General features: G+C 40.3%; 1 protein-coding gene across 16 annotated transcripts in view; it reads left to right on the top strand.

Moving 5' to 3' along the window:
* The window catches only part of kiaa1109 (KIAA1109 ortholog), a 187,462-nt gene that overhangs the window by 124,336 nt on the left and 36,026 nt on the right, over positions 1 to 27,100 (top strand). For 11 of the 16 annotated variants that reach the window (XM_061844548.1, XM_061844541.1, XM_061844547.1 and 8 more), the window contains 13 exons: positions 4,931 to 5,061; positions 5,227 to 5,350; positions 5,493 to 5,605; positions 9,625 to 9,715; positions 10,216 to 10,263; positions 18,822 to 19,087; positions 19,245 to 19,460; positions 19,596 to 19,776; positions 19,866 to 20,043; positions 20,307 to 20,468; positions 20,584 to 20,723; positions 20,820 to 21,015; positions 21,428 to 21,628. In XM_061844548.1, coding sequence (XP_061700532.1) covers positions 4,931 to 5,061; positions 5,227 to 5,350; positions 5,493 to 5,605; positions 9,625 to 9,715; positions 10,216 to 10,263; positions 18,822 to 19,087; positions 19,245 to 19,460; positions 19,596 to 19,776; positions 19,866 to 20,043; positions 20,307 to 20,468; positions 20,584 to 20,723; positions 20,820 to 21,015; positions 21,428 to 21,628 — 2,047 coding nt within the window. Of the gene's footprint in view, positions 1 to 4,930; positions 5,062 to 5,226; positions 5,351 to 5,492; positions 5,606 to 9,624; positions 9,716 to 10,215; positions 10,264 to 18,821; positions 19,088 to 19,244; positions 19,461 to 19,595; positions 19,777 to 19,865; positions 20,044 to 20,306; positions 20,469 to 20,583; positions 20,724 to 20,819; positions 21,016 to 21,427; positions 21,629 to 22,970; positions 23,337 to 24,000; positions 24,188 to 27,100 lie in introns of those variants that run through there. The other 5 variants (XM_061844552.1, XM_061844542.1, XR_009798533.1 and 2 more) reach the window with 4 other exon arrangements.

The following is a 27,100-nucleotide window of genomic DNA, read 5'->3' as shown; positions in this document are numbered from 1 at the left end:
TCCCCAAAAAAGATTGTGAATTCTAAATTTATAAGACAGTTGATTCATGAAACATTACAGATCTGGTTGGGACCAGCTCACCTCTGTTTTGTCCTTTTTGGTAACATTAGTGATGTTTACTGGTAAAGTTAATGTGTTGGACTTCCACCTACTTCTTTAGGAGGCTATTCATAGATGAACCCTCCTGTTTTGCCTTGGAGATGACTTACAGTTTTGACTACAGTTTCCCTATATATCTACCATCACCAAAGATTTGGAAAATGACACAAATATTAATTTTCACAAAATCTACTGCTTATTTTTTTTATGATGGCAATTTTAATGTACTCCAGAATGTGAAAAATGATCAGATGATTGGCAAAGTTTTTATTTGCCATGAAAATGGTCTTCACCCTGCTACGCACGGACTCACACACTTCCACTGCAATTCAGCCCTGACACAGAAAGACCAGTTGAAATTTCAGTGATTCTCTCCTTAACACAGGTGAGAGTGTTGATAAGGACAAGGCTCGAGATCACTTTGTCATGCTGATTGAGTTAGAATAAGAGCTTTGAAAGGTGGGTGGTGCTTGAAATTATTGTTCTTCCTCTGTTAACCATAGTTACCGGCATGGGAACGTGCAATCATAATTATGATACACAAAAATGACTTTACATGCAAACACATTGCTGCTACTAAAATTGCACCTAAATCAACCATTTATCGGATTATCAAAAACTTCAAAGAGAGAGATTCAGTTGCTGTGAAAAAAGCCTCCAGGGCGTCCAAGAAAGTCCAGGAAACACCAGTACCATTTCCTAAAGTTCATTCAGCTGTGGCATCTGGTCACCACCAGTCTGCTCTGGAATTACTGCAACCAGGTGTGAGTGCATCTACACGCACAGTAAGGCCGAAGTAAGACCTTTGGAGGATGGCCTAGTGTCAAGAAGAGCAGCAAAGAAGTCACTTCTCTTCAAGAAAAACATCAAGGACAGACTAATGTTCTGTAAAAGGTACAGGGATTGGACAGCTGAAGACTGGGTTATATGAATAAAGGGATATTAACATTTGGTCCAATATAAATACATCTTTAAAAGAATCCCCCATAAAGTCCCTCTGTTAAAAAAAGACATGTGCGGAAGATTTTCCAAAGAACAGATCAACTCACCTAAAGAGAAATGGAGGAACATTTTGTGGACTGATGAGAGCTAAATTGTTCTTTTTGGGTCCAGGGGCCGAAGACAGTATGTGAGGCGACTCCCAAACTCTGAATTCAAGTCACAGTACACAGTGAAGAAATGGGTGTTTCAACAAGACAAGGGCCCCAAACTCACTAGTAAACATGCAAAATCTTGGTTCCAATGTCATGGAGTGGCCAGGCCAATCCCGAGACCTTAATTCAATCGAGAACTTGTGGGGTGACATCAAAAAGGCTGCTTCTGAAGCAAAACCAAGAAATGCAAATGAATTGTATAATATCGTTTAGGATTCTTGGAGTGGAATAACAGTTGAAGGGTGCCACAAGTTTGTTGACTCCATGCCACACAAATGTGAAGCAAAAGAAAACTGTGGTCATGCATCTAAATATTAGTTAAGTGATTCAAAGGATTGTTAAATCCGAGAAACAAAAAAAGTTTGTACAAAATAGTTTTGAGTTGATAAAGTCAACGGCAGACTGCTATTTTTTTTTTAATACACCCCTTTCAACAAATTGCTCGATTAGACAACCTTGAGAGTGTGTATATCATAAATGCTGGTTCTTGTTGGTGTTCTGAGACTCTACCGCACCTAATGGTAATTTTTTTTAACGTAGTAATAAAAAGGTTTACTGAAAAAGTGGATTCATCTGGTTAGTTATATATATATATATATATATATATATACACACAATATATAACATACTCATACTATGACATAAAATAACATTGGCATATAACATGAACCTATGTGTAATAATCAACACTTCCAATGTAGAATGAAAATATCCTATCAGTTCATCATCAGAATCATCTACTTTGCTAAGTATGTCAAAAACAGAAGGACTTGGTCTCCGGTAGTTGTAGCTCCGGTAGTAAATCATCCAATCTTACCCTTCGTAGTGTGGGCACTAACAATTGTGGATCTTAACTCTTGGTTGCATTTTGTTATAAATTTAATATTTATGTCAATTATTGCTGAAACCTCTCACTGCTTATATCGTCGCTAAGATTCATTCTCCAATAAAAAAAAAAAAAAAGAAAATGTATTGACATGTCTAGGTAGAAAACACTGTTAGGATGACCAGGTGATCTTTAGTCTGGCTTCATCTTGTGGGAGATTTTGATACTTATGGCTTTAGAAAGTTCTGAAGTCCTGCGGTCAGGGGTGTGGAATAAAAAACTAAAATCTGATAAACTATTAGTGGGGTGAGGTCATATTTGTGTCTCTTCGTGTGTGTGTGTGTATATGTCATTAATTGGACGCTCTAAATTGCCCCTTGGTGTGATTGTGAGTGTGGCTGTTTGTCTCAATGTCCCCTCTGATTGGCTGGCAACCAGTTCAGGGTGTACCCCGCTTCATGCCCATTGACAACTGAAATAGGCAGAAAACAGAATGTGTTAGGATGACCTGTTGATCTTTAGTCTGGCTTCATCTTGTGAGAGATTTTGGTACTCATGGCTGTAGAAAGTTCTGAAGTCCTGCGGTCAGGGGTGTGAAATAAAAAACTAAAATCTGATAAACAATTAGTGGGGTGAGGTCGTATTTGTGTCTCTGCATGTGTGTATATGTCATTAATTGGACGTTCGAAATTGCCCCGAGGTGTGATTGTGAATCTGGCTGTTTGTCTCAATGTGCCCTGCGATTGGCTGGCAACCAGTTCAGGGTGTACCCCGCCTCCTGCCCATTGACAGGTGGGATAGGCTCCAGCACTCCCCGCGACCCTCGTGAGATATGTAAAATAATTCAGGAAGGGGGCAAATACTTTTACACAGCACTATTACTTGCACTGAATGTATGGTGCTGTCATACAGTTCACGAGAAAATAACTAAATTTTTCTCAACAAATTCCAAAATATTCTTTATGTGGACCATTTTAAACAAACAACCACATTTAATTTAAAGGTCAAGTGTCATGAAATGGATGATTTTTAGTATGTTATTAATGAAAAAGGCTGCCCGTATAGACCCATCAATTTTTTTCACCACAAAACACGATTTTTACGTATATGGCTTTTTTTTTAACTCCCACCATGAAAATCCTCTTGAGGGATTTGTTTTCGACAAGAAGCAGGAAGTGACGTTGGAGGCATTAGTGCGCTCAAGCAGACTCGTTTCTTTCTATTAGTTTTACCTGCGGGAAGGTAGCTCGTTATGCCTTCGTGTTAGCCAAAATGCTTGCTCGTTGCATTGCTGGATATTGCTCGAACATGCGGGAGGATGGATTTACCCTTCATTAGTTTGTAAGAGACCCAGTTCGTCATAAAAAATGTATTGCACGGGTGCAAAGGACGAGAGCTTCGGAGGTTCCAAATGACAGGTAGGTGTGCATGCAGCTACTAAAGAAAAATAATAGTTTGGGAGGGGCCACGTAATCCGTCTCTCATAACGTAAGAAAAGATCCGCGTACGTATGACAAGGGGGCTAAATGTGTCGATGTGCGCGTCGAATGGGTTCCGCGTCAGGCTTGCCAGCTTCGGCTTCCGTGCCAGGTTCCCTGGCTTCCGCGCCGGGCTCGCCGGTGAAGGCTTCTGCGTCAGGCTCGCCGGCGAAGGCTTCCGCGTTGCGCTCCCTGGCGAAGGCTTCCACGTTGTGGCTCGCGGGCGAGCATGGCTTTGGCCGGTCTGGCTTATGTATACTGTCTGGGAGTCTGTTGTTACTTAGAAGTAATCCGCATATCATCTAAATATGGGTCAAAACAATAGGGTAATATTGCCCCGAACACTTCACTCGATTGTGAGATGTTCTCTTCTTCAAAAAGAGCTTCCGTGTGTGAAGGGGTGTGTCCTGTAGTAGGGGCCACAGGGTGTTTTCATTGATGAATTTCCGAGGTAACGTCACGGATAGTAGATGCAGCCAATATGGCGACCTCTTGGATGTCGACTGACAGTTGGTCAACTTTGCGCATGGATGACGCACTCTCCGCTCATATTTATTTTTTTGGAAAGACAATGACGTTAATAATGTTACATGTATTTTTCGTTTTAATGTATTTATTTATTTTATAATGTTTATAGGGATGACACTTGACCTTTAAACAGATCATCTTTGGAAAATCTTTTTCCTGTCCATCCATTTATCCCTGCCATGTCCCTGCAGAGTCCAGAGAGCCAGTTCAGCCCACGGCTGACTTTAAAGAAACGTCTGGTAAACCACATCCTGGGCCTTAGTGCCAGACCCCAGAGTGTATCTGTCCCTGCTGACTACCTAAACTGTCCTTCTCCCCGCCTCCGAGCGAACAGTGACAAGTCCCAAAGACCTCTCTCCTGGGCTTGTGTATGTAGCTAGCCGTAGTGTTTCTCTTCTTTGGCCTGACAAAAGCGCTTCTAATCTGGCCAACCTTTCTGTCACCTTCTTTTGACAAATGAGGCTTCTGGATTTTGAAAATACTGAGCAATGTAGGATAACATGCTTCTAAGTATCATTGCTTAGCATTTCCATTTACTGACATCTTCTATTAAACTTTCATAATGGGTGAAATTAAATAAGTCTCTGTAAGAATCATGACAAATCAATCAGTGGAAAAATCATCTTTGACTTTTCACCCTCTTTTACCTTGAGTGGAGTGGTGATGGTGGTGGTACTTTTGTTATATAAAACTAAATATACTCAACCCCAATTGTGGCAAGACTCATAAAATACCTTTATCACATACTTTAAACCACTTTCTGGGCACAGATGACTTTTGTTCAAAAGGAGTTTGCACTTTGAATTGCTACCATTATCAGTTGCAAAATTCCATTGTCCCAACAGGAGGCAGTTGATCCCAGAAGGCAGCTAGTCATGGGGAACCAGATGATTGATGCGCGCGGCAGAAAGTTTACCAAGAGGGTGGTGGACATCAGAGAGCTAAACGAACAGGCCAAAGTCATCGACGACCTGAAGTAGGAGTCATTCTTTATACAGTTTATCAATATATGAGCATTAGGTAGAATGCTAAAGGGCTTGTGTGACATAAACTTTTTGTTTGTGAGTCAACCAGAACAAATCACAGGTGTAAAAGATGCCCTTCTATAAACTTGAATTAAGTGATGTATCTGCATCCTTAGGAAATTGGGAGCAAGTGAGGGCACGATCAATCAAGAGATTCAGCGTTATCAACAGCTGGAGTCTGTGGCTGTCAATGACATCAGGAGAGATGTCAGAAAGAAGCTGCGTCGCTCCAGTATGAGGGTGAGTTTTCATCTCTCCCACACACTGCGTAGCTCTCACTTCAGTCATTAAAAATCCCTCCTCAAGAATGACATTGTATATGTCTCATTTATACCTTGAATTAAGTATTTCTGATTTTATTACCCAACCCCCATCCCTTCAGGCGGCCTCGCTAAAAGATAAGTGGGGTCTTGGCTACAAACCAAGCTACAACCGTTCCAAAAGCATCTCTGCAGCAGCAGGTCGACCACCTCTAAAAAGGATGGACAGACAGAGGTAACTAAAATCAAGAGAAGTCTTCAATCAAACTTTATTATTAGTAGTATCATTACTTACTTATTACTTGTAATAAGTATAATTATAAAATGAGTCGGGGTGGCCATAATTAATCAATGTGCAGTGTTCCCTTGTTTATCACAGGGGTTGCGTTCCAGAATACCCTCCCAGTAGCCGAAATCCTTCAAGTAGCAACCAATCATTAACTGCATATTTATATAAATTTTACAGCTTTGTATATGCAATTTAATGTGAATGACATTTTTGAGGTGCAGTTATTGATTTGTCCACTTGAGGTCGCCAACCACACTACACAAGCACATGCCTTTAAAACGTCAATGTGGTCAGCTTGAGTCAACGCATTTGAACTTAGCAAGGACGGGGCATTTGCTGTGCCTCATAGTGACTGCCTCTGCATTGTAGGGAGTGATAAAAATCATGGTACTGGCTGCTGCTTAACAAAATTTTTTGCGGTATTCTTTTTAAAATCAGGTTGTATTTGGTATTTGTGGGATTTATTTAGTGAAACTACTTTGCCTTGTGTGTTAATGAGCGGCATGTTCACTGCATTATGCAACTCAGTAACTTTCCAAATGTGTGAATTTAGATTATTCAATAAGGTTTATTTTCTTGCACATTGTAAGTCTATTTGTCCATGTGTGAATCATGGCTGCTACAACAAAGTGAACACACAACAATACCCAACTGAACCAAAGATGGTTAGAAGAACAATGCCACTTTGCTGATCAGCAAAAACTACATATTTGCAGTGGACTGGATTTGCAAGTAACCTGCATTTAAAGTAAAGCAAAAACTTTATATAGCACATTCCATGCACAACATAACTCCATGTGCTTTTCACGATTAAAAGTATTTAAAAACATACAAACTAATATTTAAAATAAAGGGAAAATTACAATTAAAACCATCTAGAGTGCAAGAAATCATTGAAAAGTGGAAATGCTCTAAAAAGAATATGGGGGCGCATTTAACCTTGCCTTAAAAATATTCACATTTGGGAATGACGTCACATCTGTTGGCAACTTATTCCATTTGTTCGCAGCGCAACACCTTAACGCTGCTTCACCATGTATGCGTTCGACTCTGCTCCACTATTTGGCCTGAGTCTGTAGAACTCAGAGCCCTACTGGGTTTGTATTCCATTAGGACCTAAACCATTTAGTGATTTATAGACCATTATCAGAACTTAGCCAGTGTATCAACTTGAGAATTGCAGTAATATGTCCTTACCTCCCCTTCTTGAACCATCATTTTAGTATTGTGTAGGGGTTTGTGTGTCCCAATGATCCTATCATTCAAGTTGTCGCTAGGGAGGTTAGATGTCACCTCTAGCAGGGAACGACCCTGAGCAGGTGTGTGAGGTCGAGGAGTTCTGACTAGATACAGTGAAGAAAACAAGTATTTGAAGACCCTGCTATGTTGCAAGTCGTCCCACTTAGAAATCATGGGGGGTCTGAAATTTTCATTGTAGGTGTAGACCTGTCAAATGATCACCACCTGGTGGTGAATTGGATCCGATGATGAAGGAAGATGCCGGTTCGATTTGACAGGCTCAAATTTATTGTGAGGGTTTGCTGGGAACCTCTGTCAGAATCCCCTATAAGAAGGAGTTTCATCTCCCACCTCCATCAGAACCTCTCCCACGACACGGGAAAGGCGGGGGACATTGAGTCTGAATGGATCATGTTATGTGCCTCCATTGCTGAGTCAGGCGACCGAAGCTGTGGCCGTAAGGTACTCAGTGCATGTCATGGGATCAACCTCCGAATCCGTTGGTGGAAACCAGCAGTGAGGGATGCTGTCAAGCCAAAGAAAGAGTCCTATCAGGCATTTTTGGCTTGTGTGACTTTAGGGGCAGCTGATTGGTACCAGTTGGCCAAGCGGAGTGCCGCTATGGTGGTAGCTAAGACAAAAACAAAGACATGGGAGGAGATTGGTGAGCCCGTTAAGAACAACTTATGGGCAGCTTTGAGGAAATTCTGGCCCACCATCATCGGAGTCTCAGCAGTTGGAAGCAGTGGCGTATCAACACTGTGTATAGTGGCAGTGGGACTTTCTTGTCTTTGCTTCGGGACGTTGTGAGTCTGTGGGGAAAATACTTCGAAGACATCCTCAATTTCATCAACAAACCTTCATTTGACGAAGCAGAGTCTGGGATCTCTGAGGCGGGCTCTCTGATCTCAGGGTTGAGCTCACCAAGGTGGTTAAAAAGCTCCTCGGTGGCAAGTCCCCATGGGAGTCTGACATTCACCCTGAGTTCCTAAAGGCTCAGGATGTTGGGGGCTGTCCTGGTTAATAGGCCTCTGCAACATCCCATGGAGATCAGGGACATTCCTCTGCATTGACAGACTGATATGCTGGAAAGTGGGGACCGGCGCAGGGGTGTTCCAACTACAGGGGATCACACTCCTCAGCCTCACTTGTAAGGTCTAGTCAGGGGTGCTGGATATTAGGGTCCTTCGGGAGGTTGAATCTCAGATTCAAGAGGAGCATTGTGGTTTTTATCCTGGTCGTGGGACAGTGGATCAGCTTGGCACCCTTGGCAGGGCCATAGGTATGTGAGAGTTCGCCAACTAGTTTACATGTGTTTGAAGGCATTTGACTGTGTCCCTCGTGGAGTCCTGTAGGAGGTGCTTTGGGAGTATGGTGTACCAAACCACCTGATTCAGGCTGTTCGTTACCCACATGACCAGTGACAGAGTTTGATTCGGTTTGCTGGCAGTAAGTCTGACTTGTTTCTGGTGAGGGTTGGATTCCGCCAAAGCTGCCCTTGCTCACTAATTCTATTCATTCCTTTTATGGACTGAATTTCTAGGCGCATGCAATGCGTAGAGGGGTCCAGTTTGTTAACCTCAGTATTACATCTCTGCTTTTTACCGATGATGTGGCTCTGTTGACTTCATCAAACAATCTCAAACTTTGATTGGAGGAGTTCACAGCTGAGTGTGAAGCAGCTGGGATGAAAATCAGCGTTTACATGTCTAAGATCATGGTCTTCATTCAGAAAAAGGTCGAGTGCCATCTCCAGGTCAGGGATAGATAAATCATAAATTTGTTTTTCTTTGCTTTAGGCCGCGTCTATTATTGCCGCAAATGGATATTTCATTTGTCATATTCAGCTCATTTGCAAGTGTCGTCACCAGCCAGTCTCTCCTGTTGGAGATTTCAGCAACCCCAACTCAACTCCCCCACCTCGGGATCCCCAGGGCATGTTGTTAAGTAGAAGGCTCTGTAGCTTGGTTTGGGTTCTTCCTCATGAGAATTGCAAGTTGGGATGCTGCCCGTCCTTGCCCTGGCTGCTGTCAGAGCTGTCAACTGTCTCTCCAGTCGTCACCAACGTCTTCTTGGTTGTATGACAGCCTTGCCAGCATGTCATTGGCTGTGCAAGATTTGAATGATGAAAGATCAACCGGTAGAGATCTTCAGTGATATTCCCGAGATTGTTGGGTGTTTCGAGTCTTTCAACACCTGAGACCCTCCCTCAGGGAGACCAGACCAGTGCTGATCAGACCAGCCCAGTAGCGTTGGTTAACTCATTGCTAAATATAGTGAGAATTTGCTTAATTGGCAATATTTGTATCGTCCACATGCGTATGCATCAGAATAAAAATTATACATATTTTGTTTTATTTTGACACTGCAAGGCCACGGTCACAGATTGTAATTGGCAACCTGGCCCATTACTGTAACTTTGCCATGGGCCTTTGCCAATGTCGGCTTCAGTTCATTATGAAGCTCAATATCTGAATAGACAATATGCTGTCATATTTTTTGTTCCTTGTATTTCAAAAACTGTGTGGCAATAAATACCCATTTGACGTAATCCTAGGTGCTCTCAGTTAGTAGATCAGCTACTACATTTCACCCGTTTTTGCATGTGCAAAACTCGGGTCCAAAGTGTATTATGAAAATAAAATTTTGTTGTGTTAGTAGTGTAGTTTTTGTAGTGTTATATAATACTGGATTATCAACTTTTTATGCCACTTTGCTGTTTACAGCTCCAGAATAGGAGATGTGGATGAATTCCCTGATGTGCGTCTGGATGCATCCTCTCCTGGACCGCGGGTCACTTTCAACATCCAGGATCCGGTAAACATTACATTATGCCCAAACTATACTCAAAACAGGACAAAGTTGTGTCCTCTGTGCACCTTCAGTATTCTCTACTGTTGTTAGATATATTTTGTAACTCATCAACATTGTGAGCCAAAAATTTAAATTTAATGTCTATTGACCTCTTTAAAATGTCTGTCTCAGTCTGTGCAGGGTCAATAAATAATGATTTTGGTATTAGGTAACAACTACATACTCTGGTATAACAACTCAATAAGTTGTTTTAAGGTGTTGGGATTCCATCCTTAATCATACCCGCAACTTTATATCAGCAGGCATTAATGACCAAACCTGTGCATTTTTCAAATGTGTGTGTGTGTGTGTGTGTGTGTGTGTGTGTGTGGTGTGTGTGTGTGTCTCTTTGGGGCCACACAAGACTTTTTTCTTAATAAATTTTCAATGAGATGTTTTGTTTTTTATTTGCTAATTTTTTGTTGTTTTAACTTTTTTTTGTTAAATTGAATCTAAATAATCAGGGTTTGGAGTCTGCAATTGCACCTGTCAGTCCCGGAGATGTATTCAAGGTATACTTTTGAAAATTACCATTTTACAAATTAAAATGAAAACGCATCACTGAATAATACAATAATTTAATTTCCTCTTCTCCTGTGTGACTACTTAATTGATCCAGTTATGATTTTTAAAATCCAGACTTGATGACGATATATTGGCTTCAGGAATCAGCATGGATTTAAGAAACGTTATATTTGATCAACAGTGTGATTGGATTTGCATAATTTGATGTCTTTGTAGTGACTTCATGCAGCATACAGAGATCTCTTTATTTATTTTTATTTATTCATGAATTGAATTATCCCTGATCATCCATCAATGTGCATCTTAGCAATTAGTCCCTTGATTTACCTTGACAGTTTATTAAAATGCAGAAATGATTACATTTGTACAATAAAATAATGAAAATTGCAAAGGTAAGATCAAATTTACATTATGAAGTCAACATATTTCAATCTTGTCTTGGAACTCTTTAGAATTTGTAACTGGCTTTACTACAAACTAATAAATGGCTGATTTCTAACAATAACCATGCATGGTCAGCACATTAACCATTACTATCGTGATTTCTCATTTATAATACACATTATTTTCTGGAAAATACCTTCAACATGAGTATATGAGTGGTTTAAAAACAGTCATTAGTTCTCAATCCATCCATCCATTTTCCAAGCTGTCCTCATGTCATGGGAATGCTGGAGCCTATCCCAGTCAATTTTGGGACCAAAGGCTACACCTCAAACCGGTCACCAATTAGTCATAGGGTCGACACCATCGCTGTTGGAGAATCGGTCCCATGCTGCCAGCACCAAAGTCAGGCATGTGTACCAGTTTTAACTCTTGTGATTTATTAGTTTAAATCATTTTTGTTCTCATTTAAAATTCTATTAATTTATTTATTGATTGATTGTAAATGTTCAAACTTTGACACACCCTTGTGTAAAGTTTTGACTGCATTATTATTATTCTTCTAAAGTCCATTAGTTTTTTAGCAGTTTTAGTTTAGATTTAGATTTCATTTTTACTCATGTACAGTATGTATTTCTGTGGTGCATTCTCGTGTTTAGTTTTAACACTGCAGCTTTCCATCTCCCACGTGACCATTGTCAAGTTAGAGGGCTTGTACAGTAGTACAATGTACTGAAAGCTACAGAAGTCATGTGCTCAGGAAACACATTAACTCGTGAGGAAAGATAATAAAACATGGGTAAGACAACAAATGTTGTAGAGGAAGAATAAACCCGCATATAGTGCCCTGAGAAAGTATTCGGCCCCCTTGAAATTTTCAACCTTTCGCCACATTTCAGGCGTCAAACATAATGATATAAAATCTTCATTTTGTGTCAAGAATCAACAACAAGTGGGACACAATCGTGATGTGGAACAAAATGTATTGGCTATTTTATACTCTTTTAAAGGTGTAATCCAAAGGACCTATATTTTATTTATATATCACACAAACATAGGTAATTTTTCATAAAAAATATTTAAAAAATTCTCAACACAACAGAAATGAAATAAATTAGCGCTAGCTTTGGATCCGAATGCCTCCGATGTCTGTTTCAAAGAGAGGCTCTGTTGAAGTTGCTGCCGTGTGATGTCATGCCAAGACAACCCTAGTAAAGAAAATGGCTTCCTATACAGACAATCATACGTGCTGCAAGTAGGATCGAGAGGAGATAGAGAACAGTGATGAAGACGTTTTTATGGAATGTTCTGTGTAAGAGATGGGAACTGAAGAGGAGAAATTTTGTAATTCTTCCCATGTTGGAAAAACATCCCATGCAGATGTAATTCAACCATATATGTTCAAACCTGAGTTGACGAATGCAACACAAGGACGGGATTCAGCAAAACCTGACGAAGTTGACGTGCAACTTCGCACCCAAAACACAGACTGGTAGGTGCCTCAAGATATCTACGTACACCTTGTTGACGAAATAATTTAATTCAAACACATTTAAACATCTGATGCTGCTTGCACGCAACAGTGAGTCGTTTGTTGTTGTACTAGCGACTGAGTCGATGTAAAACAAAAATCGAAAACCTTCATTACCGTTCTGCGTTTAAAGATCACATGTTTATAGGCCATTTTCGCATTATTTACATGCGTTTAGCCTGCATTTTAAATAATGCACCTAACACTTGAGAGCACACACTGCTGTAGTCTAATTTCAGGAAGACCTCAGCGTCAACAGTACAGTAACTTTGTACAGTCTCCAAATTTCGTCACCTCCTAAACATCACATGGATACGGATATTACCTGACATACATATATCTGTATTGGTGTTGTCAATAATAAACAATTGAACACGTACGTACGTACGTACGTACATACTTGCTACCAAAGCCAAGTGAACCCTGTACTGGGTTTTCAAAGCAGTCCTCCATGAAATGCTTGGAACATATTACTGTCCACTTTGATTTGTAAGGCCAATGTGCCTGCTTTGTTTTCACAAACCTGGTCCATAACCTGCTGATCTGTTCATCTTTCGGCCATTCATGTAAGGTGACTCTGTCAGCGTTTGACGCAGAACAGCCTTATACAACACACTTCCTCACCATCTTTGCTAGCTTTCTCACTCTCTGGCTAAGGTTGCATTGACGTGACGTCACATTCCGGGGAGTTATGGAACTTGCCATACCTAAGTGACATTTCGAACAAAATTTTGAGACTGACTTTGACACTTAATGTATTTCATTTCTATGTTAATAAATATATATATATATATATATATATATATATATATATATATATATCTTCTTCTTCTTTTCCTTTCGGCTTGTCCCGTTAGGGGTCGCCACAGCGTGTCATCTTTTGCCATCTTAGCCTATCTCCTGCATCTTCCTCTCTAACCCCAACTGCCCTCATGTCTTCCCTCACCACATCCATAAACCTTCTCTTTGGTCTTCCTCTCGCTCTTTTGCCTGGGAGCGCCATCCTCAGCATCCTTCTACCAATATACTCACTCTCTCGCCTCTGAAAATGTCCAAACCATCGAAGTCTGCTCTCTCGAATCTTGTCTCCAAAACATCCAGCTTTGGCCGTCCCTCGAATGAGCTCATTTCTAATCCTATCCAACCTGGTCACTCCGAGCGAGAACCTCAACATCTTCATTTCTGCCACCTCCAGTTCTGCTTCCTGTTGTTTCTTCAGTGCCACCGTCTCTAATCCGTACATCATGGCCGGCCTCACCACTGTTTTGTAAACTTTGCCCTTCATCCTAGCAGACACTCTTCTGTCACATAACACACCAGACACCTTTCGCCAGCTGTTCCAACCTGCTTGGGCCCGTTTCTTCACTTCCTGACCACACTCTCCATTGCTCTGTATTGTTGACCCCAAGTATTTGAAGTCGTCCACCCTCGCTATCTCTTCTCCCTGTAGCCTCACTCTTCCCCCTCTACTTTTCTCATTCACGCACATATATTCTGTTTTACTTTGGCTAATCTTCATTCCTCTCCTTTCCAGTGCATGTCTCCATCTTTCCAATTGTTCCTCTGCATGCTCCCTGCTTTCACTGCATATGACAATATCATCTGCGAACATCATGGTCCAAGGGGATTCCAGTCTAACCTCATCTGTCAGCCTATCCATTACCACTGCAAACAGGAAGGGGCTCAGAGCTGATCCCTGATGCAGTCCCACCTCCACCTTAAATTCCTCTGTCACACCTAAGGCACACCTCACCATTGTTCTGCTACCATCATACATGTCCTGTACTATTTTAACATACTTCTCTGCCACACCAGACTTACGCATGCAGTACCACAGTTCCTCTCTTGGTACTCTGTCATGGGCTTTCTCTAGATCCACAAAGACACAATGTAGCTCCTTCTAACCTTCTCTGTACTTTTCCACTAGCATCCTCAAGGCAAATAATGCATCTGTGGTACTCTTTCTAGGCATGAAACCATACTGTTGCTCGCAGATACTTACTTCTGTCCTGAGTCTAGCCTCCACTACTCTTTCCCATAACTTCATTGTTTGGGTCATCAACTTAGACTTATATATATATATATATATATATATATATATATATATATATATATATATATATATTATGTGTGTAATATATTAAATATTTTTTATGAAATTTTAGCTACATATGTATGACAGACAAATAAAATACATTTCCTCTGGATTAGACCTTTAACAAATAAAAACATGAAAAGTGGGACATGCAGTATTATTTGGCCCCTTTAATTTTTAGTGCAACAAACTCACTCCAGAAGTTCAGTGAGGATCTCTGAATGATCCATTGTTGACCGATGATGATAAATAAAATCTACCTGTGTGTAATCAAGTCTCCGCATAAATGTACCTGCTGTGTCTTAATCTCAGGGTTCTGTTTAAAGTGCAGAGAGCATCATGAAGACCAAGGAACACACCAGGCAGGTCCGAGAAACTGTTGTGGAGAAGTTTAAAGCTGGATTAGGATACAAAAAGTTTTCCCAAGCATTAATCATCTCAGTGAGCACTGGTCAAGCAATCATACTGAAATGGAAGGCGTATCAGACCACAACAAATCTACCAAATCTATCATCCCTCTAAACCTTCACCTCGAACAAGGAGAAGACTGATCAGAGATGCAGCCAAGAGGCCCATGATCACTCTTGATGAACTGCAGAGATCTACAGCTGAAGTGGGGAGTCTGTCCATAGGACAACAATCAGTTATACACTGCATAAGTCTGGCCTTTATGAAAGAGTGACAAGAAGAAGGCCATTTCTCAAAGATATCCATAAAGAGTCTCGTTTAAAGTTTGCCACAAGCCACCTGGGAGACACACAAAACATGTCGAAGAAGGTGATCTTGAAATCAAAATCCAACTTTTTGGCCACAATGCAAAACGATATGTTTGACGTATAAACAACACAGCTCATCACCCTGAACACACCATCCCCACGGTCAAACGTGGTGGCAGCCTTGTGGTTTGGGTCTGCTTTTCTTCAGCAAGGACAGGGAAGATGGGTAAAATTCATGGCAAGATGAATGGAGCCAAATACAGGACCATTCTGGAAGAAAACCTGTTGGAGTGTGCAAAAGACCTGAGACTGGGAGGGAGTTTTATCTTCCAACAGGACAATGATCCAAAACATAAAGCCAAATCGACAATGGAATGGTTCACAAATAAACGTATCCAGGTTTTAGAATGGCTCTCCATCCAACCTCACTGAGCTCGAGCTGTTTTGCAAGGAAGAAAGGGCAAGAATGTCTCTCGATGTGCAAAACTGATACATACCCAAAACAATTTACAGCTTTAATTGCAGCAAAAGGTGGCGCTACAAAGTATTTATGCAAGGGGGATAAATATAATTGCACGCCCCACTTTTCAGGTTTTTATTTGTTAAAAAAGTTTAAAATATCCAATAAATTTCATTCCACTTCACAATTGTGTCGCACTGACAAATAATTGAATTTTATATCTTTTTGTTTGAAGACTGAAATGTGGTGAAAGATTGAAAATTTCAAAGGGGCCGAATACTTTCACAAGGGACTGTAAGATCAATTGATCAACATTCACATTATAACTACGGGATTAGGGAACTGACTTGTGCATTTTACCAACTATACATTGTCATTTGGCACGCTGAAAATCCTCCACACCAGGTTGCCTCGATGATGTCAAGAATTTTGTCGTCTTTGTGGAAAAAAAAAAAAAAAAAACTCCCGGTAAGAAAATATTCCAGTGTACCTAGCCCTTGTACAGTTGTGAAAATGCTGTTATATGTCTCATCCTATCCCCTGATTCTGTAATCGTAATAATGTGAATGTTACTAGTTTATGCATGTTTATCCACCCTTTGCAGCGTATATTGTGTCCTATATTTTTTTTGGATTGCACCAGAATTGAATGTGTTATCTGGGAACATGACCTCTCTGGCGTTCAATACATTGTGAACCCCAGCTGACATGTCAGTAGTCACGTGGGAGGTGGAAAATAACTTCTTCAAGCTAAATAGTAGGATGGGTCACAGAAATACATAATTTAAGAAAAAAAAGAAGCAATAGGTCTTAGTGTTATCTATCCTATCCCTTAGTATTAATAATAATACAAATCAGTTAATTAGAAAAGCAAATTAGGAGTAGATCACAGTTTTACATTTACTACATATAAAGTGTTAAAAATAATAGCATTCCAACGTGACTAACCAGATTACTCCTCGTCTTCAGTATATTTTTTATTGCTACATGTCAAACAAGTTACTAGTAATTGGAGTGAGATTCTCAGGAAACCAACAAGATCCAGCCTTCATGCTTTGGGTCACCTGGTTCACATCTGTTTTTCACAAAATTTATAACCTCACTAATTGAATGCCACACTATTTTTTTAACACACCCCTTTCAGTCTTAATAGTGTGTATGTATCTTCTTGGTTTTCTGAGAATCTATTGCACCTACTGGTACCTTCTTGGACATGTAGCAATAAAAATAAACTGAAAATGTGGATTAATCTGGTTAGATTATATATATATATTATTAATTGGATTGCTGTTATTTTGAACACTACTCTATTTAAATTATATAAAGACACAGGTTTCCATTATACATAGGACAAAGGGTTTTCCTGATTTTGGAGTCATTTTTTGGAGGGAGTGCATTATACTCAAAAACGTACGAGAAATTACAAAACTTACAACTACTCCTTTCTCCCACCCAAAAATATTCAGGCAGACAGCCTAACAAAAATTATAGGTGACATCAGTGTTGTGCTATCAGGCTGAAAATTTTATGGATATTTAAAAGAAATTTGCAGTTACAATTTGCTAGAATATTAGCATCCATGTGCACAAAGAAACTGTCGACCTACAGTATCTCTCATCAGTAATTCGCCCAATGTATTGCTTGGTGTGTTCATCATGGTATCTTTACGCTTTATAATGCATTCATTAAACTCACATTTGCCATTGTTACTTTACTTGTTTTTATTGTTTTGGCTTTTCTTCAGTTGGGTGGTCTTGGTATCTTCATCTCCTGCCTCTCCTCTTTCATTCTCCAGAAAGCAAACGACCGCTCTGATCAGTGGCAGGATGGTAGTGTTCTGTCTTTGGATGTCTTCTGTTAAGTACAAAATATTTAACTACAATAATGAAATACTCAGCCTCATTGATGGCTGCATAGTTCATCCAAGTAACAGAACACTATCTCCTTTATTGTGTATTGTTGGATTTGGGTATCATTTGTCATTTTCAATTCTGGTTTTCATTGTTCCCATTGATCTCTGATGTGTCAGCTATGAGTCAATTGTTGAAGTGAGAGACAAATAAATACATGATGGGTAAACAATATGAGTAAATGATAAGTAAAGTCATGTAATACTAATGTTGACATTGCTAACTAATAATGTATGAAGTCTGAATGTTGGTGCTCCCCTTACTAAAATATTTTAGCAGGTTTTGGACTTTTCAAGAAATATTAAACAAGCAAGCAGCAATTCTGTGATATCTACCCATCCATCCATTTTCTTAGCCGGTAATCCTCAGGAGTGTCTCGGGAGTGCTGGAGCCTATCCCAGCAGTCAACGGGCATGAGGCAGGGTTCACCTAGAATTGGTTGCCACCCAATCTCAGGGCACATAGTGACAAACAGCCGCACTCACAATCACACCTTGGGGCAATTTAGAGTGTCCAATTAATGTTACATGTTTTTGGGATGTGGGAAGAAACAAGAGTGCCCAGAGAAAACCCACACAGGCATGGGGAGAACATGCAAACTCCACACAGGGAGGGCCGGGATTGAACCTGGGTCCTCAGAACTGTGAGGCCAACGCCTTCCAGCTATGCGACCGTGCCTCCAATACTGTAATGTGTTAAAAAAAAAAAAATGAAAAAATAAAAAAAGGGATACCAGTCAGTTCTTACAGCAACTCCTGGTGTTACATTTTCTTTGAGATGGTTAGATCCAAACATGCTACCCTTAGATAAATCCATCCATTATCTACCGCTTTTCCGGGTCAGGTCGCGAGGGAAGTAGCTTCAGCAGGGATACCCAGACTTACCTTTCTCCAGCCACTTCTTCCAGCTCTTCTGGAGGGATCCCAAAGCGTTCCCAAGCCAGCCGGGAGACATAGTCTCTCCAGCGTGTCCTGGGTTGTCCTCGGGGTCTCTTTCCAGTGGGACATGCTCGGAACACCTCACCGGGGAGGCGTCCGGGAGGCATCCGAATCAGATGCCCCAGCCACCTCATCTGGCTCCTCTCAATGCAGAGGAGCAGCGGCTCCACACTCAGCCCCTCCCAGATGACCAAGCTTCTCACCCTATCTCTAAGGGAGAGCCCAGACACCCTGCAGAGGAAACTCATTTCGGCCACTTGTATCCGGGATCTTGTTCTTTCTTTCATAAAATAAATCATTCAATACAATTAAGTAAAATTGCAAATCGGTATGTAATATCTCAGCAAATCAATTATTTGTTGAGGCAAAACCCTATCTTCCAAAATCAATTGCTTCATAGTTGTGACATCAATTACATCGTTACAGCACTTAAGCTCATGTTCCAAGAAAGAAGCGCTTTGTGTAATGTAAACTGTCTCCAACTGAGTCTGACATTTTGATCTTCTGTCAAGTTTCCTGAGGAGTCAGAGATGGACCTGTTGTCAGTCACCATTGATGAGCCATCACATCCTCGTGATCAGCACCATCTTCATTCTTCATCTATAATTGGAGACCACTGCTCAGTATTCAGTGCTCCTTGTGACCCTGTTCTCTCACCCACAATTCCCTTCCAGCATGATGACATCCAACGAGATGACCTGTCCTCGTCTTCCTCTGAAGAATCAGAAAAGGAGGATGAGTTTGAACGCGAGAGACCACTGAGCTATCGAAGGCCTTTGTACGTCCCCCCTTTTTATTGTTTATTTCTTTCCATTACAGTCTTGTGTTTCTCTTGCCTGAATAGCTTTAACATTTTTGCCATAGTTATTTGTCATTTTTGCTTTTGTGTCATGTTTCGGCTTTTCTGCAAACATTTATTTGCTCTTTCATTTTAGGCAAGGTTCTCAAAGGAAGTCATCGAGTTTTTCAGCTGTGAGTCAGTTGTTCACTGAGCGTTGGCCAAGCGCACCCACCAGTCGGAGCTTCGGCAGTGCAACAACAGAAAGAAACATCGACTTTGAGCTGGATGTGCGTGTTGAAATAGACAGTGGGAAGTGTGTTCTTCACCAGAGTACTCAGCAACCTGAGCATGAAGAAATTTCATTTAGGAGGTGCAGAGAAATTAATCTTGCAAGAACAATTTTGTGGTCTCCTTGGAACTTTTCCTTTAATCCAGCTTTTATAAATGAATATGGTACAGTAATTTGTTTCATCTGATCAGCCTCTTCTCTTTCGGGGTTTGGTAGGAGCTGTGATCGCAGCCTCAGGAGTCTTGACCAGGAGTCTCCTCCAAAGAAGAAAAAATTGCAGCCCACATACACATCCACTACCCATCTTCTCGCTGGAAAGAAATGTCCCTCCACACTGCAGACCAAATCAAATGACCTTGAGACCACAGTTTTCTACATTCCGGGAGTAGACGTAAAGGTCAGATTCTCCCACAGCAATTTAAAATTCATTCTCTTTGTAAAAGTTTTTACATTTTGAATAATTAACTCTCTTGTTCTCTATCACAGGTGCACTATAACTCCAAGACCCTGAAGACTGAATCCCCTAACGCCTCGCGTGGATCTTCCATCCCGCGTACTCTTTCCAAAGAGTCAAAGCTGTATGGTATGAAAGATAATGGTCCTCCCAATGTCCAAAGTCAGACTAACTCGCTCTTACCTCCCCCACTCCCACCTATCCCATCAGGTATTGGAAGTTCTCGCATTCCTAATTGCATGCCCTACTGCCATTCCTAGCACAGGCACACAAGTGCTATGCCATTCTGCACTTGGGGATTTATATCTGCATGTGTTTCCTCTGCATCGACTTCACGCAGTTATTTGATTCAAGGAATTATTCTATCACTCTCCTTTTATCAAATGGGCTCATGCATTTTGAGAGAGGCAATAAATTTTTGTTAAGTTGACCTCAACTGAATTTTAATGTATTTTTCCACTGTGTACCTACAGCCAAAGGTAAAGGTAGTGGAGGGGTGAAAACAGCAAAGCTTTATGCCTGGGTGGCCCTCCAGACTCTGCCAGAGGAAATGGTCATCAGCCCTTGTCTTCTTGATTTCTTGGAAAAAGCACTAGAAACCATTCCTATTACTCCAGTGGAACGGAGCTATTCAGGTTAATTCTGAGTGTGATTCCATACTCTTTCAGTTAGCATTTTACTCTCATTATTGCTCATATTGGACAGATTAGGTTCTTTATCTATGCTCTCATATTTCTTCTGGTCCTTCAGCTGTGGCTGCTCAGGATGAGGACATGGGTCAGTTTGAGACAGTGGAACAGCTCGAGGAATCGACCACCTCCCTAGTTTCTTCTTCAACATCAGCATATTCTTCTTTTCCTGTGGATGTGGTTGTCTATGTCAGAGTTCAGGTACAAGCAAACTCACATTTTTTTTCAAATTTATAATCTAAATTAATACAAAATGTACCGTTTTTCCTATTTAATAGTCGATGTTTGTGTTTTCAGCCTTCTCAGATCCGCTTCAGCTGCCTCCCAATGTCAAGAGTTGAATGTATGCTCAAACTGCCATCACTGGACCTGGTTTTCTCTTCTAACCGTGGTGAATTAGAGACCCCAACTGGAGCTCAACCCAATGATGGGTCACACTCACTCTCCTCCACTCCTCCTGGCCAGCACATCCCCAAACTACCTCCTACTAAAGGTCTGAGACTCTAATCATTTCCCATTTTGAGCAAGTTTTACTTTTGATTAGAACTGCCCCTATTTCGGAGTTTTTCAAGTAATGAACTGTCGCTTAATAATTTATTTTGGTCTGTTGCAAAGCAAGCGAGTGAATTAAAAATAAAATTGAGCATTTAAGGTTCTGTAATCCACTCACAGATACACTTTCAGACTTTTATATAATTCATTGCTACTTTTTCCAAATTAAAAACAAACAACAAAAGATGGTGGTGTTTTTGGGAGGGTTCGACAGATTTGTGGAATTTCAATTAGACAAAGAATACAGTAATGAGGAAAAAGTCACAAGTACAAGTCCATGTATCTGTTCATTTTCACCAGTTTTGTTAGCGACCATATAAAATAACTTATTTTTGTGCTCTTCCTACCTCTAGCTTCTCCATTACTGGGGAGCCCTCTGGGGCGAAGCCGCCACAGCAGTAGTCAGTCGGACCTCACTGGAGGCCAAAGTAACTCTTCTGGTCTCAGCTTCACTGCCTGCATGTCTGACTTCTCGCTCTATGTCTTTCACCCTTATGGCGCTGGAAAACAGAAATCTGCTGTCACAGGCCTGCCCCCAGGCCCAAGTCCGTTAGGTAATGATGATGGTGGTTGTGATGATGATAATGATACATTTCATCATAGCTGGCCCTCAAGTCATTCAAGGTCACCTTGGAGGGTTATAATAATAATAATAATAATATAACATTTGAAAACTACAAAATGAAGAATAGAATTAGAGCAAAGTAATATTTGGGGTGGAAGTAGGTCATCTATTAACACTTTGGCTTTGCAAACATCAAATAAGTGATTTGGTGATACAGCACACATTCCTCACATAGATCTGGGTCGAACTGCATTTTTGCAGCGGGTAAATAACTTCAAACAAAATAACATGCAAATGAATACATTTCTGGGGTTTAAAATTTAAAGACACAGCCATACAGGATCCCATTTAAACCGGAAATGAATTAGTACATCACTGCACACGCCACTTGAGAATGGGGGCAAGTTTAAAAGGTAAGAATAATATTATTAGTCAGTATTTATTATAAAATATCACCTTTGTTTGACCCACGATGGGGAAACTTGCATTGTTTCAGTGGCAGTAGTGGTTATATGAAATTTAAATGTATAATCTAAATAGAATGCAAGAGATGTGAAGTATTTTGTACAAAATTGAATCCTTTTTCATACATTTAGCATGTTTAAATCCAATAAAATAGTGGACTTCACCTTTGCACCAATATAGTGTAGCATTGCTGAAGCAATCAGAGCAAGCTGTGAGCTATCAACAAAAAATTTAATCAGCCCAAAAAGATTATCGTGGGCCGTAGTCAGGCTAAAATAAGAACTAACATGCTAGCCAAGTTCTATCTCCCTCCCTTCCCCTGTGAGCATCCATGCATGCATTGGAATTGTTCATTTTCATCAAATGGCAATGTCATGGGGTCACTTCAGGGTGAGTTATTGGAGCTGTTCAGCCTGCACATGTTACACTTGAGTCAAATTCTTCAGATCCTCAATGTGTATCATAGCTATGTAGATGACAGGTATATCTACCAGTGTTTCTAGATAACTAGTACAATTCACATTTTGTGTCACTGTCTAAAACAAATAACTGGATGAGCCAAAACTTTCTTCAGTTAATCCACAACACAATTGACATTGTTTTTGGCAGGAAAGAAAAGAGGATTGCTGTCAGGAAATACCTGAAGTCACTCTGTTTAAAGTGTATCGAATGTCTCATTTCTAACACAAATTATCTTATCTAGACGAAAATGTATGTTCACCTGTACCATAAAATGCATAAACTTTTCTGTTTTTACCAAAAATATAAGTGTTATAAATATGAATTAATATCCACAAACTTTGACCTAGTTTCACGTTTCAGAAAAATGCCTACTTTTGTGTGACTGACCTCTGATGTCACTACAGGTAAACATCCGATGCGGGACTACCATTACCCTGGAGCCTTTCATATTTTTGCCAAAGAAAAATCAATTAGTTTCAAAAATTCCTCCAGTCAGCAGTCTGTCATATGCAGTGAATATTTCACCCTGGACTCTTTTACTGGTGGACTCATGTCTGAGATGAGATTTGAATGTAAAAAAACTGTTAAAACCTGGATCAGTGCCGACCATACAGCCAGTTCCAACACCTGAGCAGATCGCTATTGCTGAACGCACAAAATGTGACTTTGGATCGGCCGCTGAACCCGGGCATGCTTCGACGACCTCAGCTCCCCCCACCCAGAAAGTACCAAAACTGCGAAGAGCTTTTTGTAAAAGACAAGTTGAGGAGGTATGTTATTTTTTTTCCATGAAAACTTTTAACACTGTTTACATGGTTGAATGATAGAAGCACATGTCGTTCTTAGCAAAAAAAATAATAACGTGTAAAAATGCGGGAAAGCGTTGGCCTCACAGTGCTGAGGATCCATGTTCAATCCCAGCCTTCTCAGTGTGGAGTTTGCATGTTCTCCCCGTGCCTGCGTGGGTTTTCTCTGGGTACTCCAGTTTCCTCCCACATCCCCAAAAGATGCAACATGAATTGGACACTCTAAATTGCCCCTAGGTGTGATTGTGAGTGCGGGTGTTTGTCTCGATGTGCCCTGCGATTGTCTGGCAACCAGTTCTGGGTGTACCCTGCCTCCTGCCTGTTGACAGCTGGGATAGGCTCCAACACTCCCGCGACCCTTGTGAGGATAAGCAGCTAAGAAAATGGATGGATGTATAGAAACCTTTTTTTTATTTATTTGTGCAGGGTTTTTAATTTGAATATAATAATACATGGTATTAAAACGAGCAGTGTTACATACTAGTCACTCAGAACAAGAGACCTGTTGGCAATTTATCAAAAATAATTTTGTGCACCATGAAATATATTGAACAGAACCTGTGCTTTATCGACACATTTTTTTCTTATTTTAGAAACTTTGAACCTTATTTTTCTATATTAATTACAGATGTTACAGGAAGCATCTTCTGCACAAGAGGTTGACATCGAACCAGCAGATGCGGAATCTCCATCTTTGGTCCATTCCAAAGGTTGCCAGACTGATGAAGGGCCTAAACATGAAAATGGAACATATATCTTTCTGGCAGCAGAGAGAATATATTAACTGATAATAATATATTTATTTCAACTTCAGTTCTCAAAGTACTCTTATTTAAAGACCAAATAATAATTCTGTGCAAATGTTATGTAACGTATTTATCCAAAATATAAGCATACAGTTGAATAAAAATACAATGAATCTAGTTCTGTGGTGCATGTTTATTTCATATTCAAAATATACATCATTTACACAAAGAAAAAAAATCAGGATGTAGACCATTTAAATCCTGTGTACTCTTGGCCCTCTGGAATAGGAAAGGTGTCACGAATCTTTGACACACAGCAGGACGCAAGTAGCACGGGGTTATTTCTGCCAAAATTTCGCCAACACCATCTCACAACCTATCCATAAGCAGTATGTCTGATTAACCTGAAAATATGACAATTTTCCAGAATGGGACTTTGTTTGAAAAAGCATTGATTGGAAAAATTCTGCTTTTAGCAGGAACAATAATAACATAAATTATTCTTTATATTGAAATTAATGTAAATGGGGCAGCATGGCGGCGCAGCGGTAGGCGTTGGCCTCACAGTTATGAAGACCCGGGTTCAATCCCGGCCCCACCTGTGTGGAGTTTGCATGTTCTCCCCGTTTCTGTGTGTGTTTTCTCCGGGATTTCCAGTTCCTTCTCCTTGATGACAGCTGGGATAAGCTCCAGCACTCCCGTTACCCTTGTGAGGATAAGCGATGAAGAAAATGGATGGATGAATGTAAATGTCAAAAAGCTAGGCTGATTAGGAGAAATATTAATTTTGAAAATAGCGCTCACTCGTACTGTGGAAAATCCAGTCGCTGCCGATACTGTTGCCTGAATTGTAAAGAGGCAACCTCCAGTACCGATGCGTTCAGACAGCTGGCAATAAATCCTGGGTGCTCCATCATGCAGTGCACCAGATGGTCTGGATAATCTGCCATTTTCTGGTGAATATGTTTGCTCTCATTGTAGCAAAAACACTGTTTGCATAGGTAGGGAGCGTTTTCATGCACACCTGTGGATATAATAAAAAAAATAATAAATAAAAATCTGTTCACATTCACAAACCTTTACAGCTCAAAGACCCATGGCAGTCAAGTAAAAAGAACCATCCACTCCACTTACAGTTCTATTTAAGTATTTAGTGCAAAACAAAACCACAAGATACCAGTTTACAGCTTTCAGTATAAAGTTTTGCGGTTTTGCCCCATGACATCTTGGGAAAATTCTGACTAAAATTGGGTTTGGACGGGTCTGGGTACTGTCTCCTGGGTAGGTTGCTCTCAAATTAATGTAACATTTTTAATGGATTTCGTTCATTAAAATCCTTATTTGTGAAAATATACCAACATACTGTGCACTATGTTATCAGCTTCTGTGTGTTTTTTTGCAATAATAAACAAGCATTGTACACGCAAAATAGTTGTCGCGGTTGTAGGGCTGTCGAGTACCAATTCACCAAATATAGGCCGTTTGGATCATTTCAAAACAATGCCGAAACGTCATACAGACATTCAGGATATTGAAGCCATCACTATTTGTCAGTTAATAGCTAAATAAACTAAACAACAACTTCACACAATGCTGACCAGTCCCATGTTTCCAAACCGCACATGTCCTCCTAGCTGGGTTGCTACCTTTATCGCCAGCTATTTCAAACGTGTGCTGTCCAACTGGCTGAAATTGATGACCTTTATAAAAGTCGTATTCTTTATCGTCTTCTTGGGACCCATCAGATTCATGTTCATTGCTCGAAGTACCGAGAAATCCATCGTCATTCTTTCATTATCGTCAAAGGGCGCCATGATGTTCTCACCGGCTCATCGGCTCTGACTTCACGCCCCTTGTCGGGTATTTCCGCTCTGTCGTCTATTTTCGGCGATTCCAGCAATGTGTGATAATTTTTTGCTGATATTCTAAAAATAAAAATGTTTCCTTCATAATGGATTTCAGATTCAAATTATGCATTAAAAAACTGTGCAATGAGGACCTTCCATTCCCTTTAAAGGCTACCAACCAAGGATGGAACCTTGGTGAATTGCTCGATTCCAAAATTACTTTGAACATGTCAAATCAATCTCTTAAACCAGCATTTTACAAGCTGAAGAAGCTATCCACAGTGAAGACTTGCATCATCCATGCTTTCATCTCAAATAAGATTGACTGTTAAAATAGTCTTCTGACTGGAATCATCCAAAAGAGCATTAAACAGCTGCAACTCATTCAAAATGCTGGACCTTGCATTCTCACCAAAACAAAGAGATCAGAACATATTACTTTAATTCTAAAATCTATACACGGGCGCTTGTCAGTTTTAGTATGGACTTTAAAAGTTCTATTGGCGCTTCTGGTCTTATCCTTCCATCCATTTTCTAAGCCACTATCCTCATGAAGGTCGCGGGAGTGCTGGAGCCAATCACAGCTGTCATCGGGCAGGAGGCAGGGTACACCCTGAACTGGTTGTCACCCAGTCGCAAGGCACATGGAGACAGACAACAGTCGCGCACTTGATCACACCTAGGGGCAATTTAGAGTGTAATTAAGTCCAGCTTCAAAACGTTTTGACTTTATATAACATCACCACTGGAAAATGATCTTTCTTGCACATTGTTTAAAATTTTATTCATTCTTTTCTTTTGAAATGTTTTGTTTTTCTCTATATTTAATATGCTTCTTATTACGATGTTCATTCAGTTACATTGTGTATGAGATGTGGTTTATTAATAAATTTACTTTGTTGCTATCTTCATGCCCCTCCTCCCCTACAATCGGAAACCACAGATTCATGAACAATATGCAGGATTGTGCAAAACAACACTGAAAAATAGCAAATCTCAGCTATTGCTTTAAAATATATATTTAATAATAAATGTTACAGATTTTTTGGGTCGTACCTTTACATTATCACAGTACATAGTGCATTTTTGGGAACCTGGACTTTGATTAAGGATAGCATTATTTTTTGGGTGAGAA

The sequence above is a fragment of the Syngnathoides biaculeatus genome, chromosome 15 (assembly GCF_019802595.1).
Source record: "Syngnathoides biaculeatus isolate LvHL_M chromosome 15, ASM1980259v1, whole genome shotgun sequence".
Taxonomy (NCBI): domain Eukaryota; kingdom Metazoa; phylum Chordata; class Actinopteri; order Syngnathiformes; family Syngnathidae; genus Syngnathoides; species Syngnathoides biaculeatus.
Note: the sequence above shows the minus strand (reverse complement) of the source record. Positions and strands in the feature narration are given on the sequence as shown.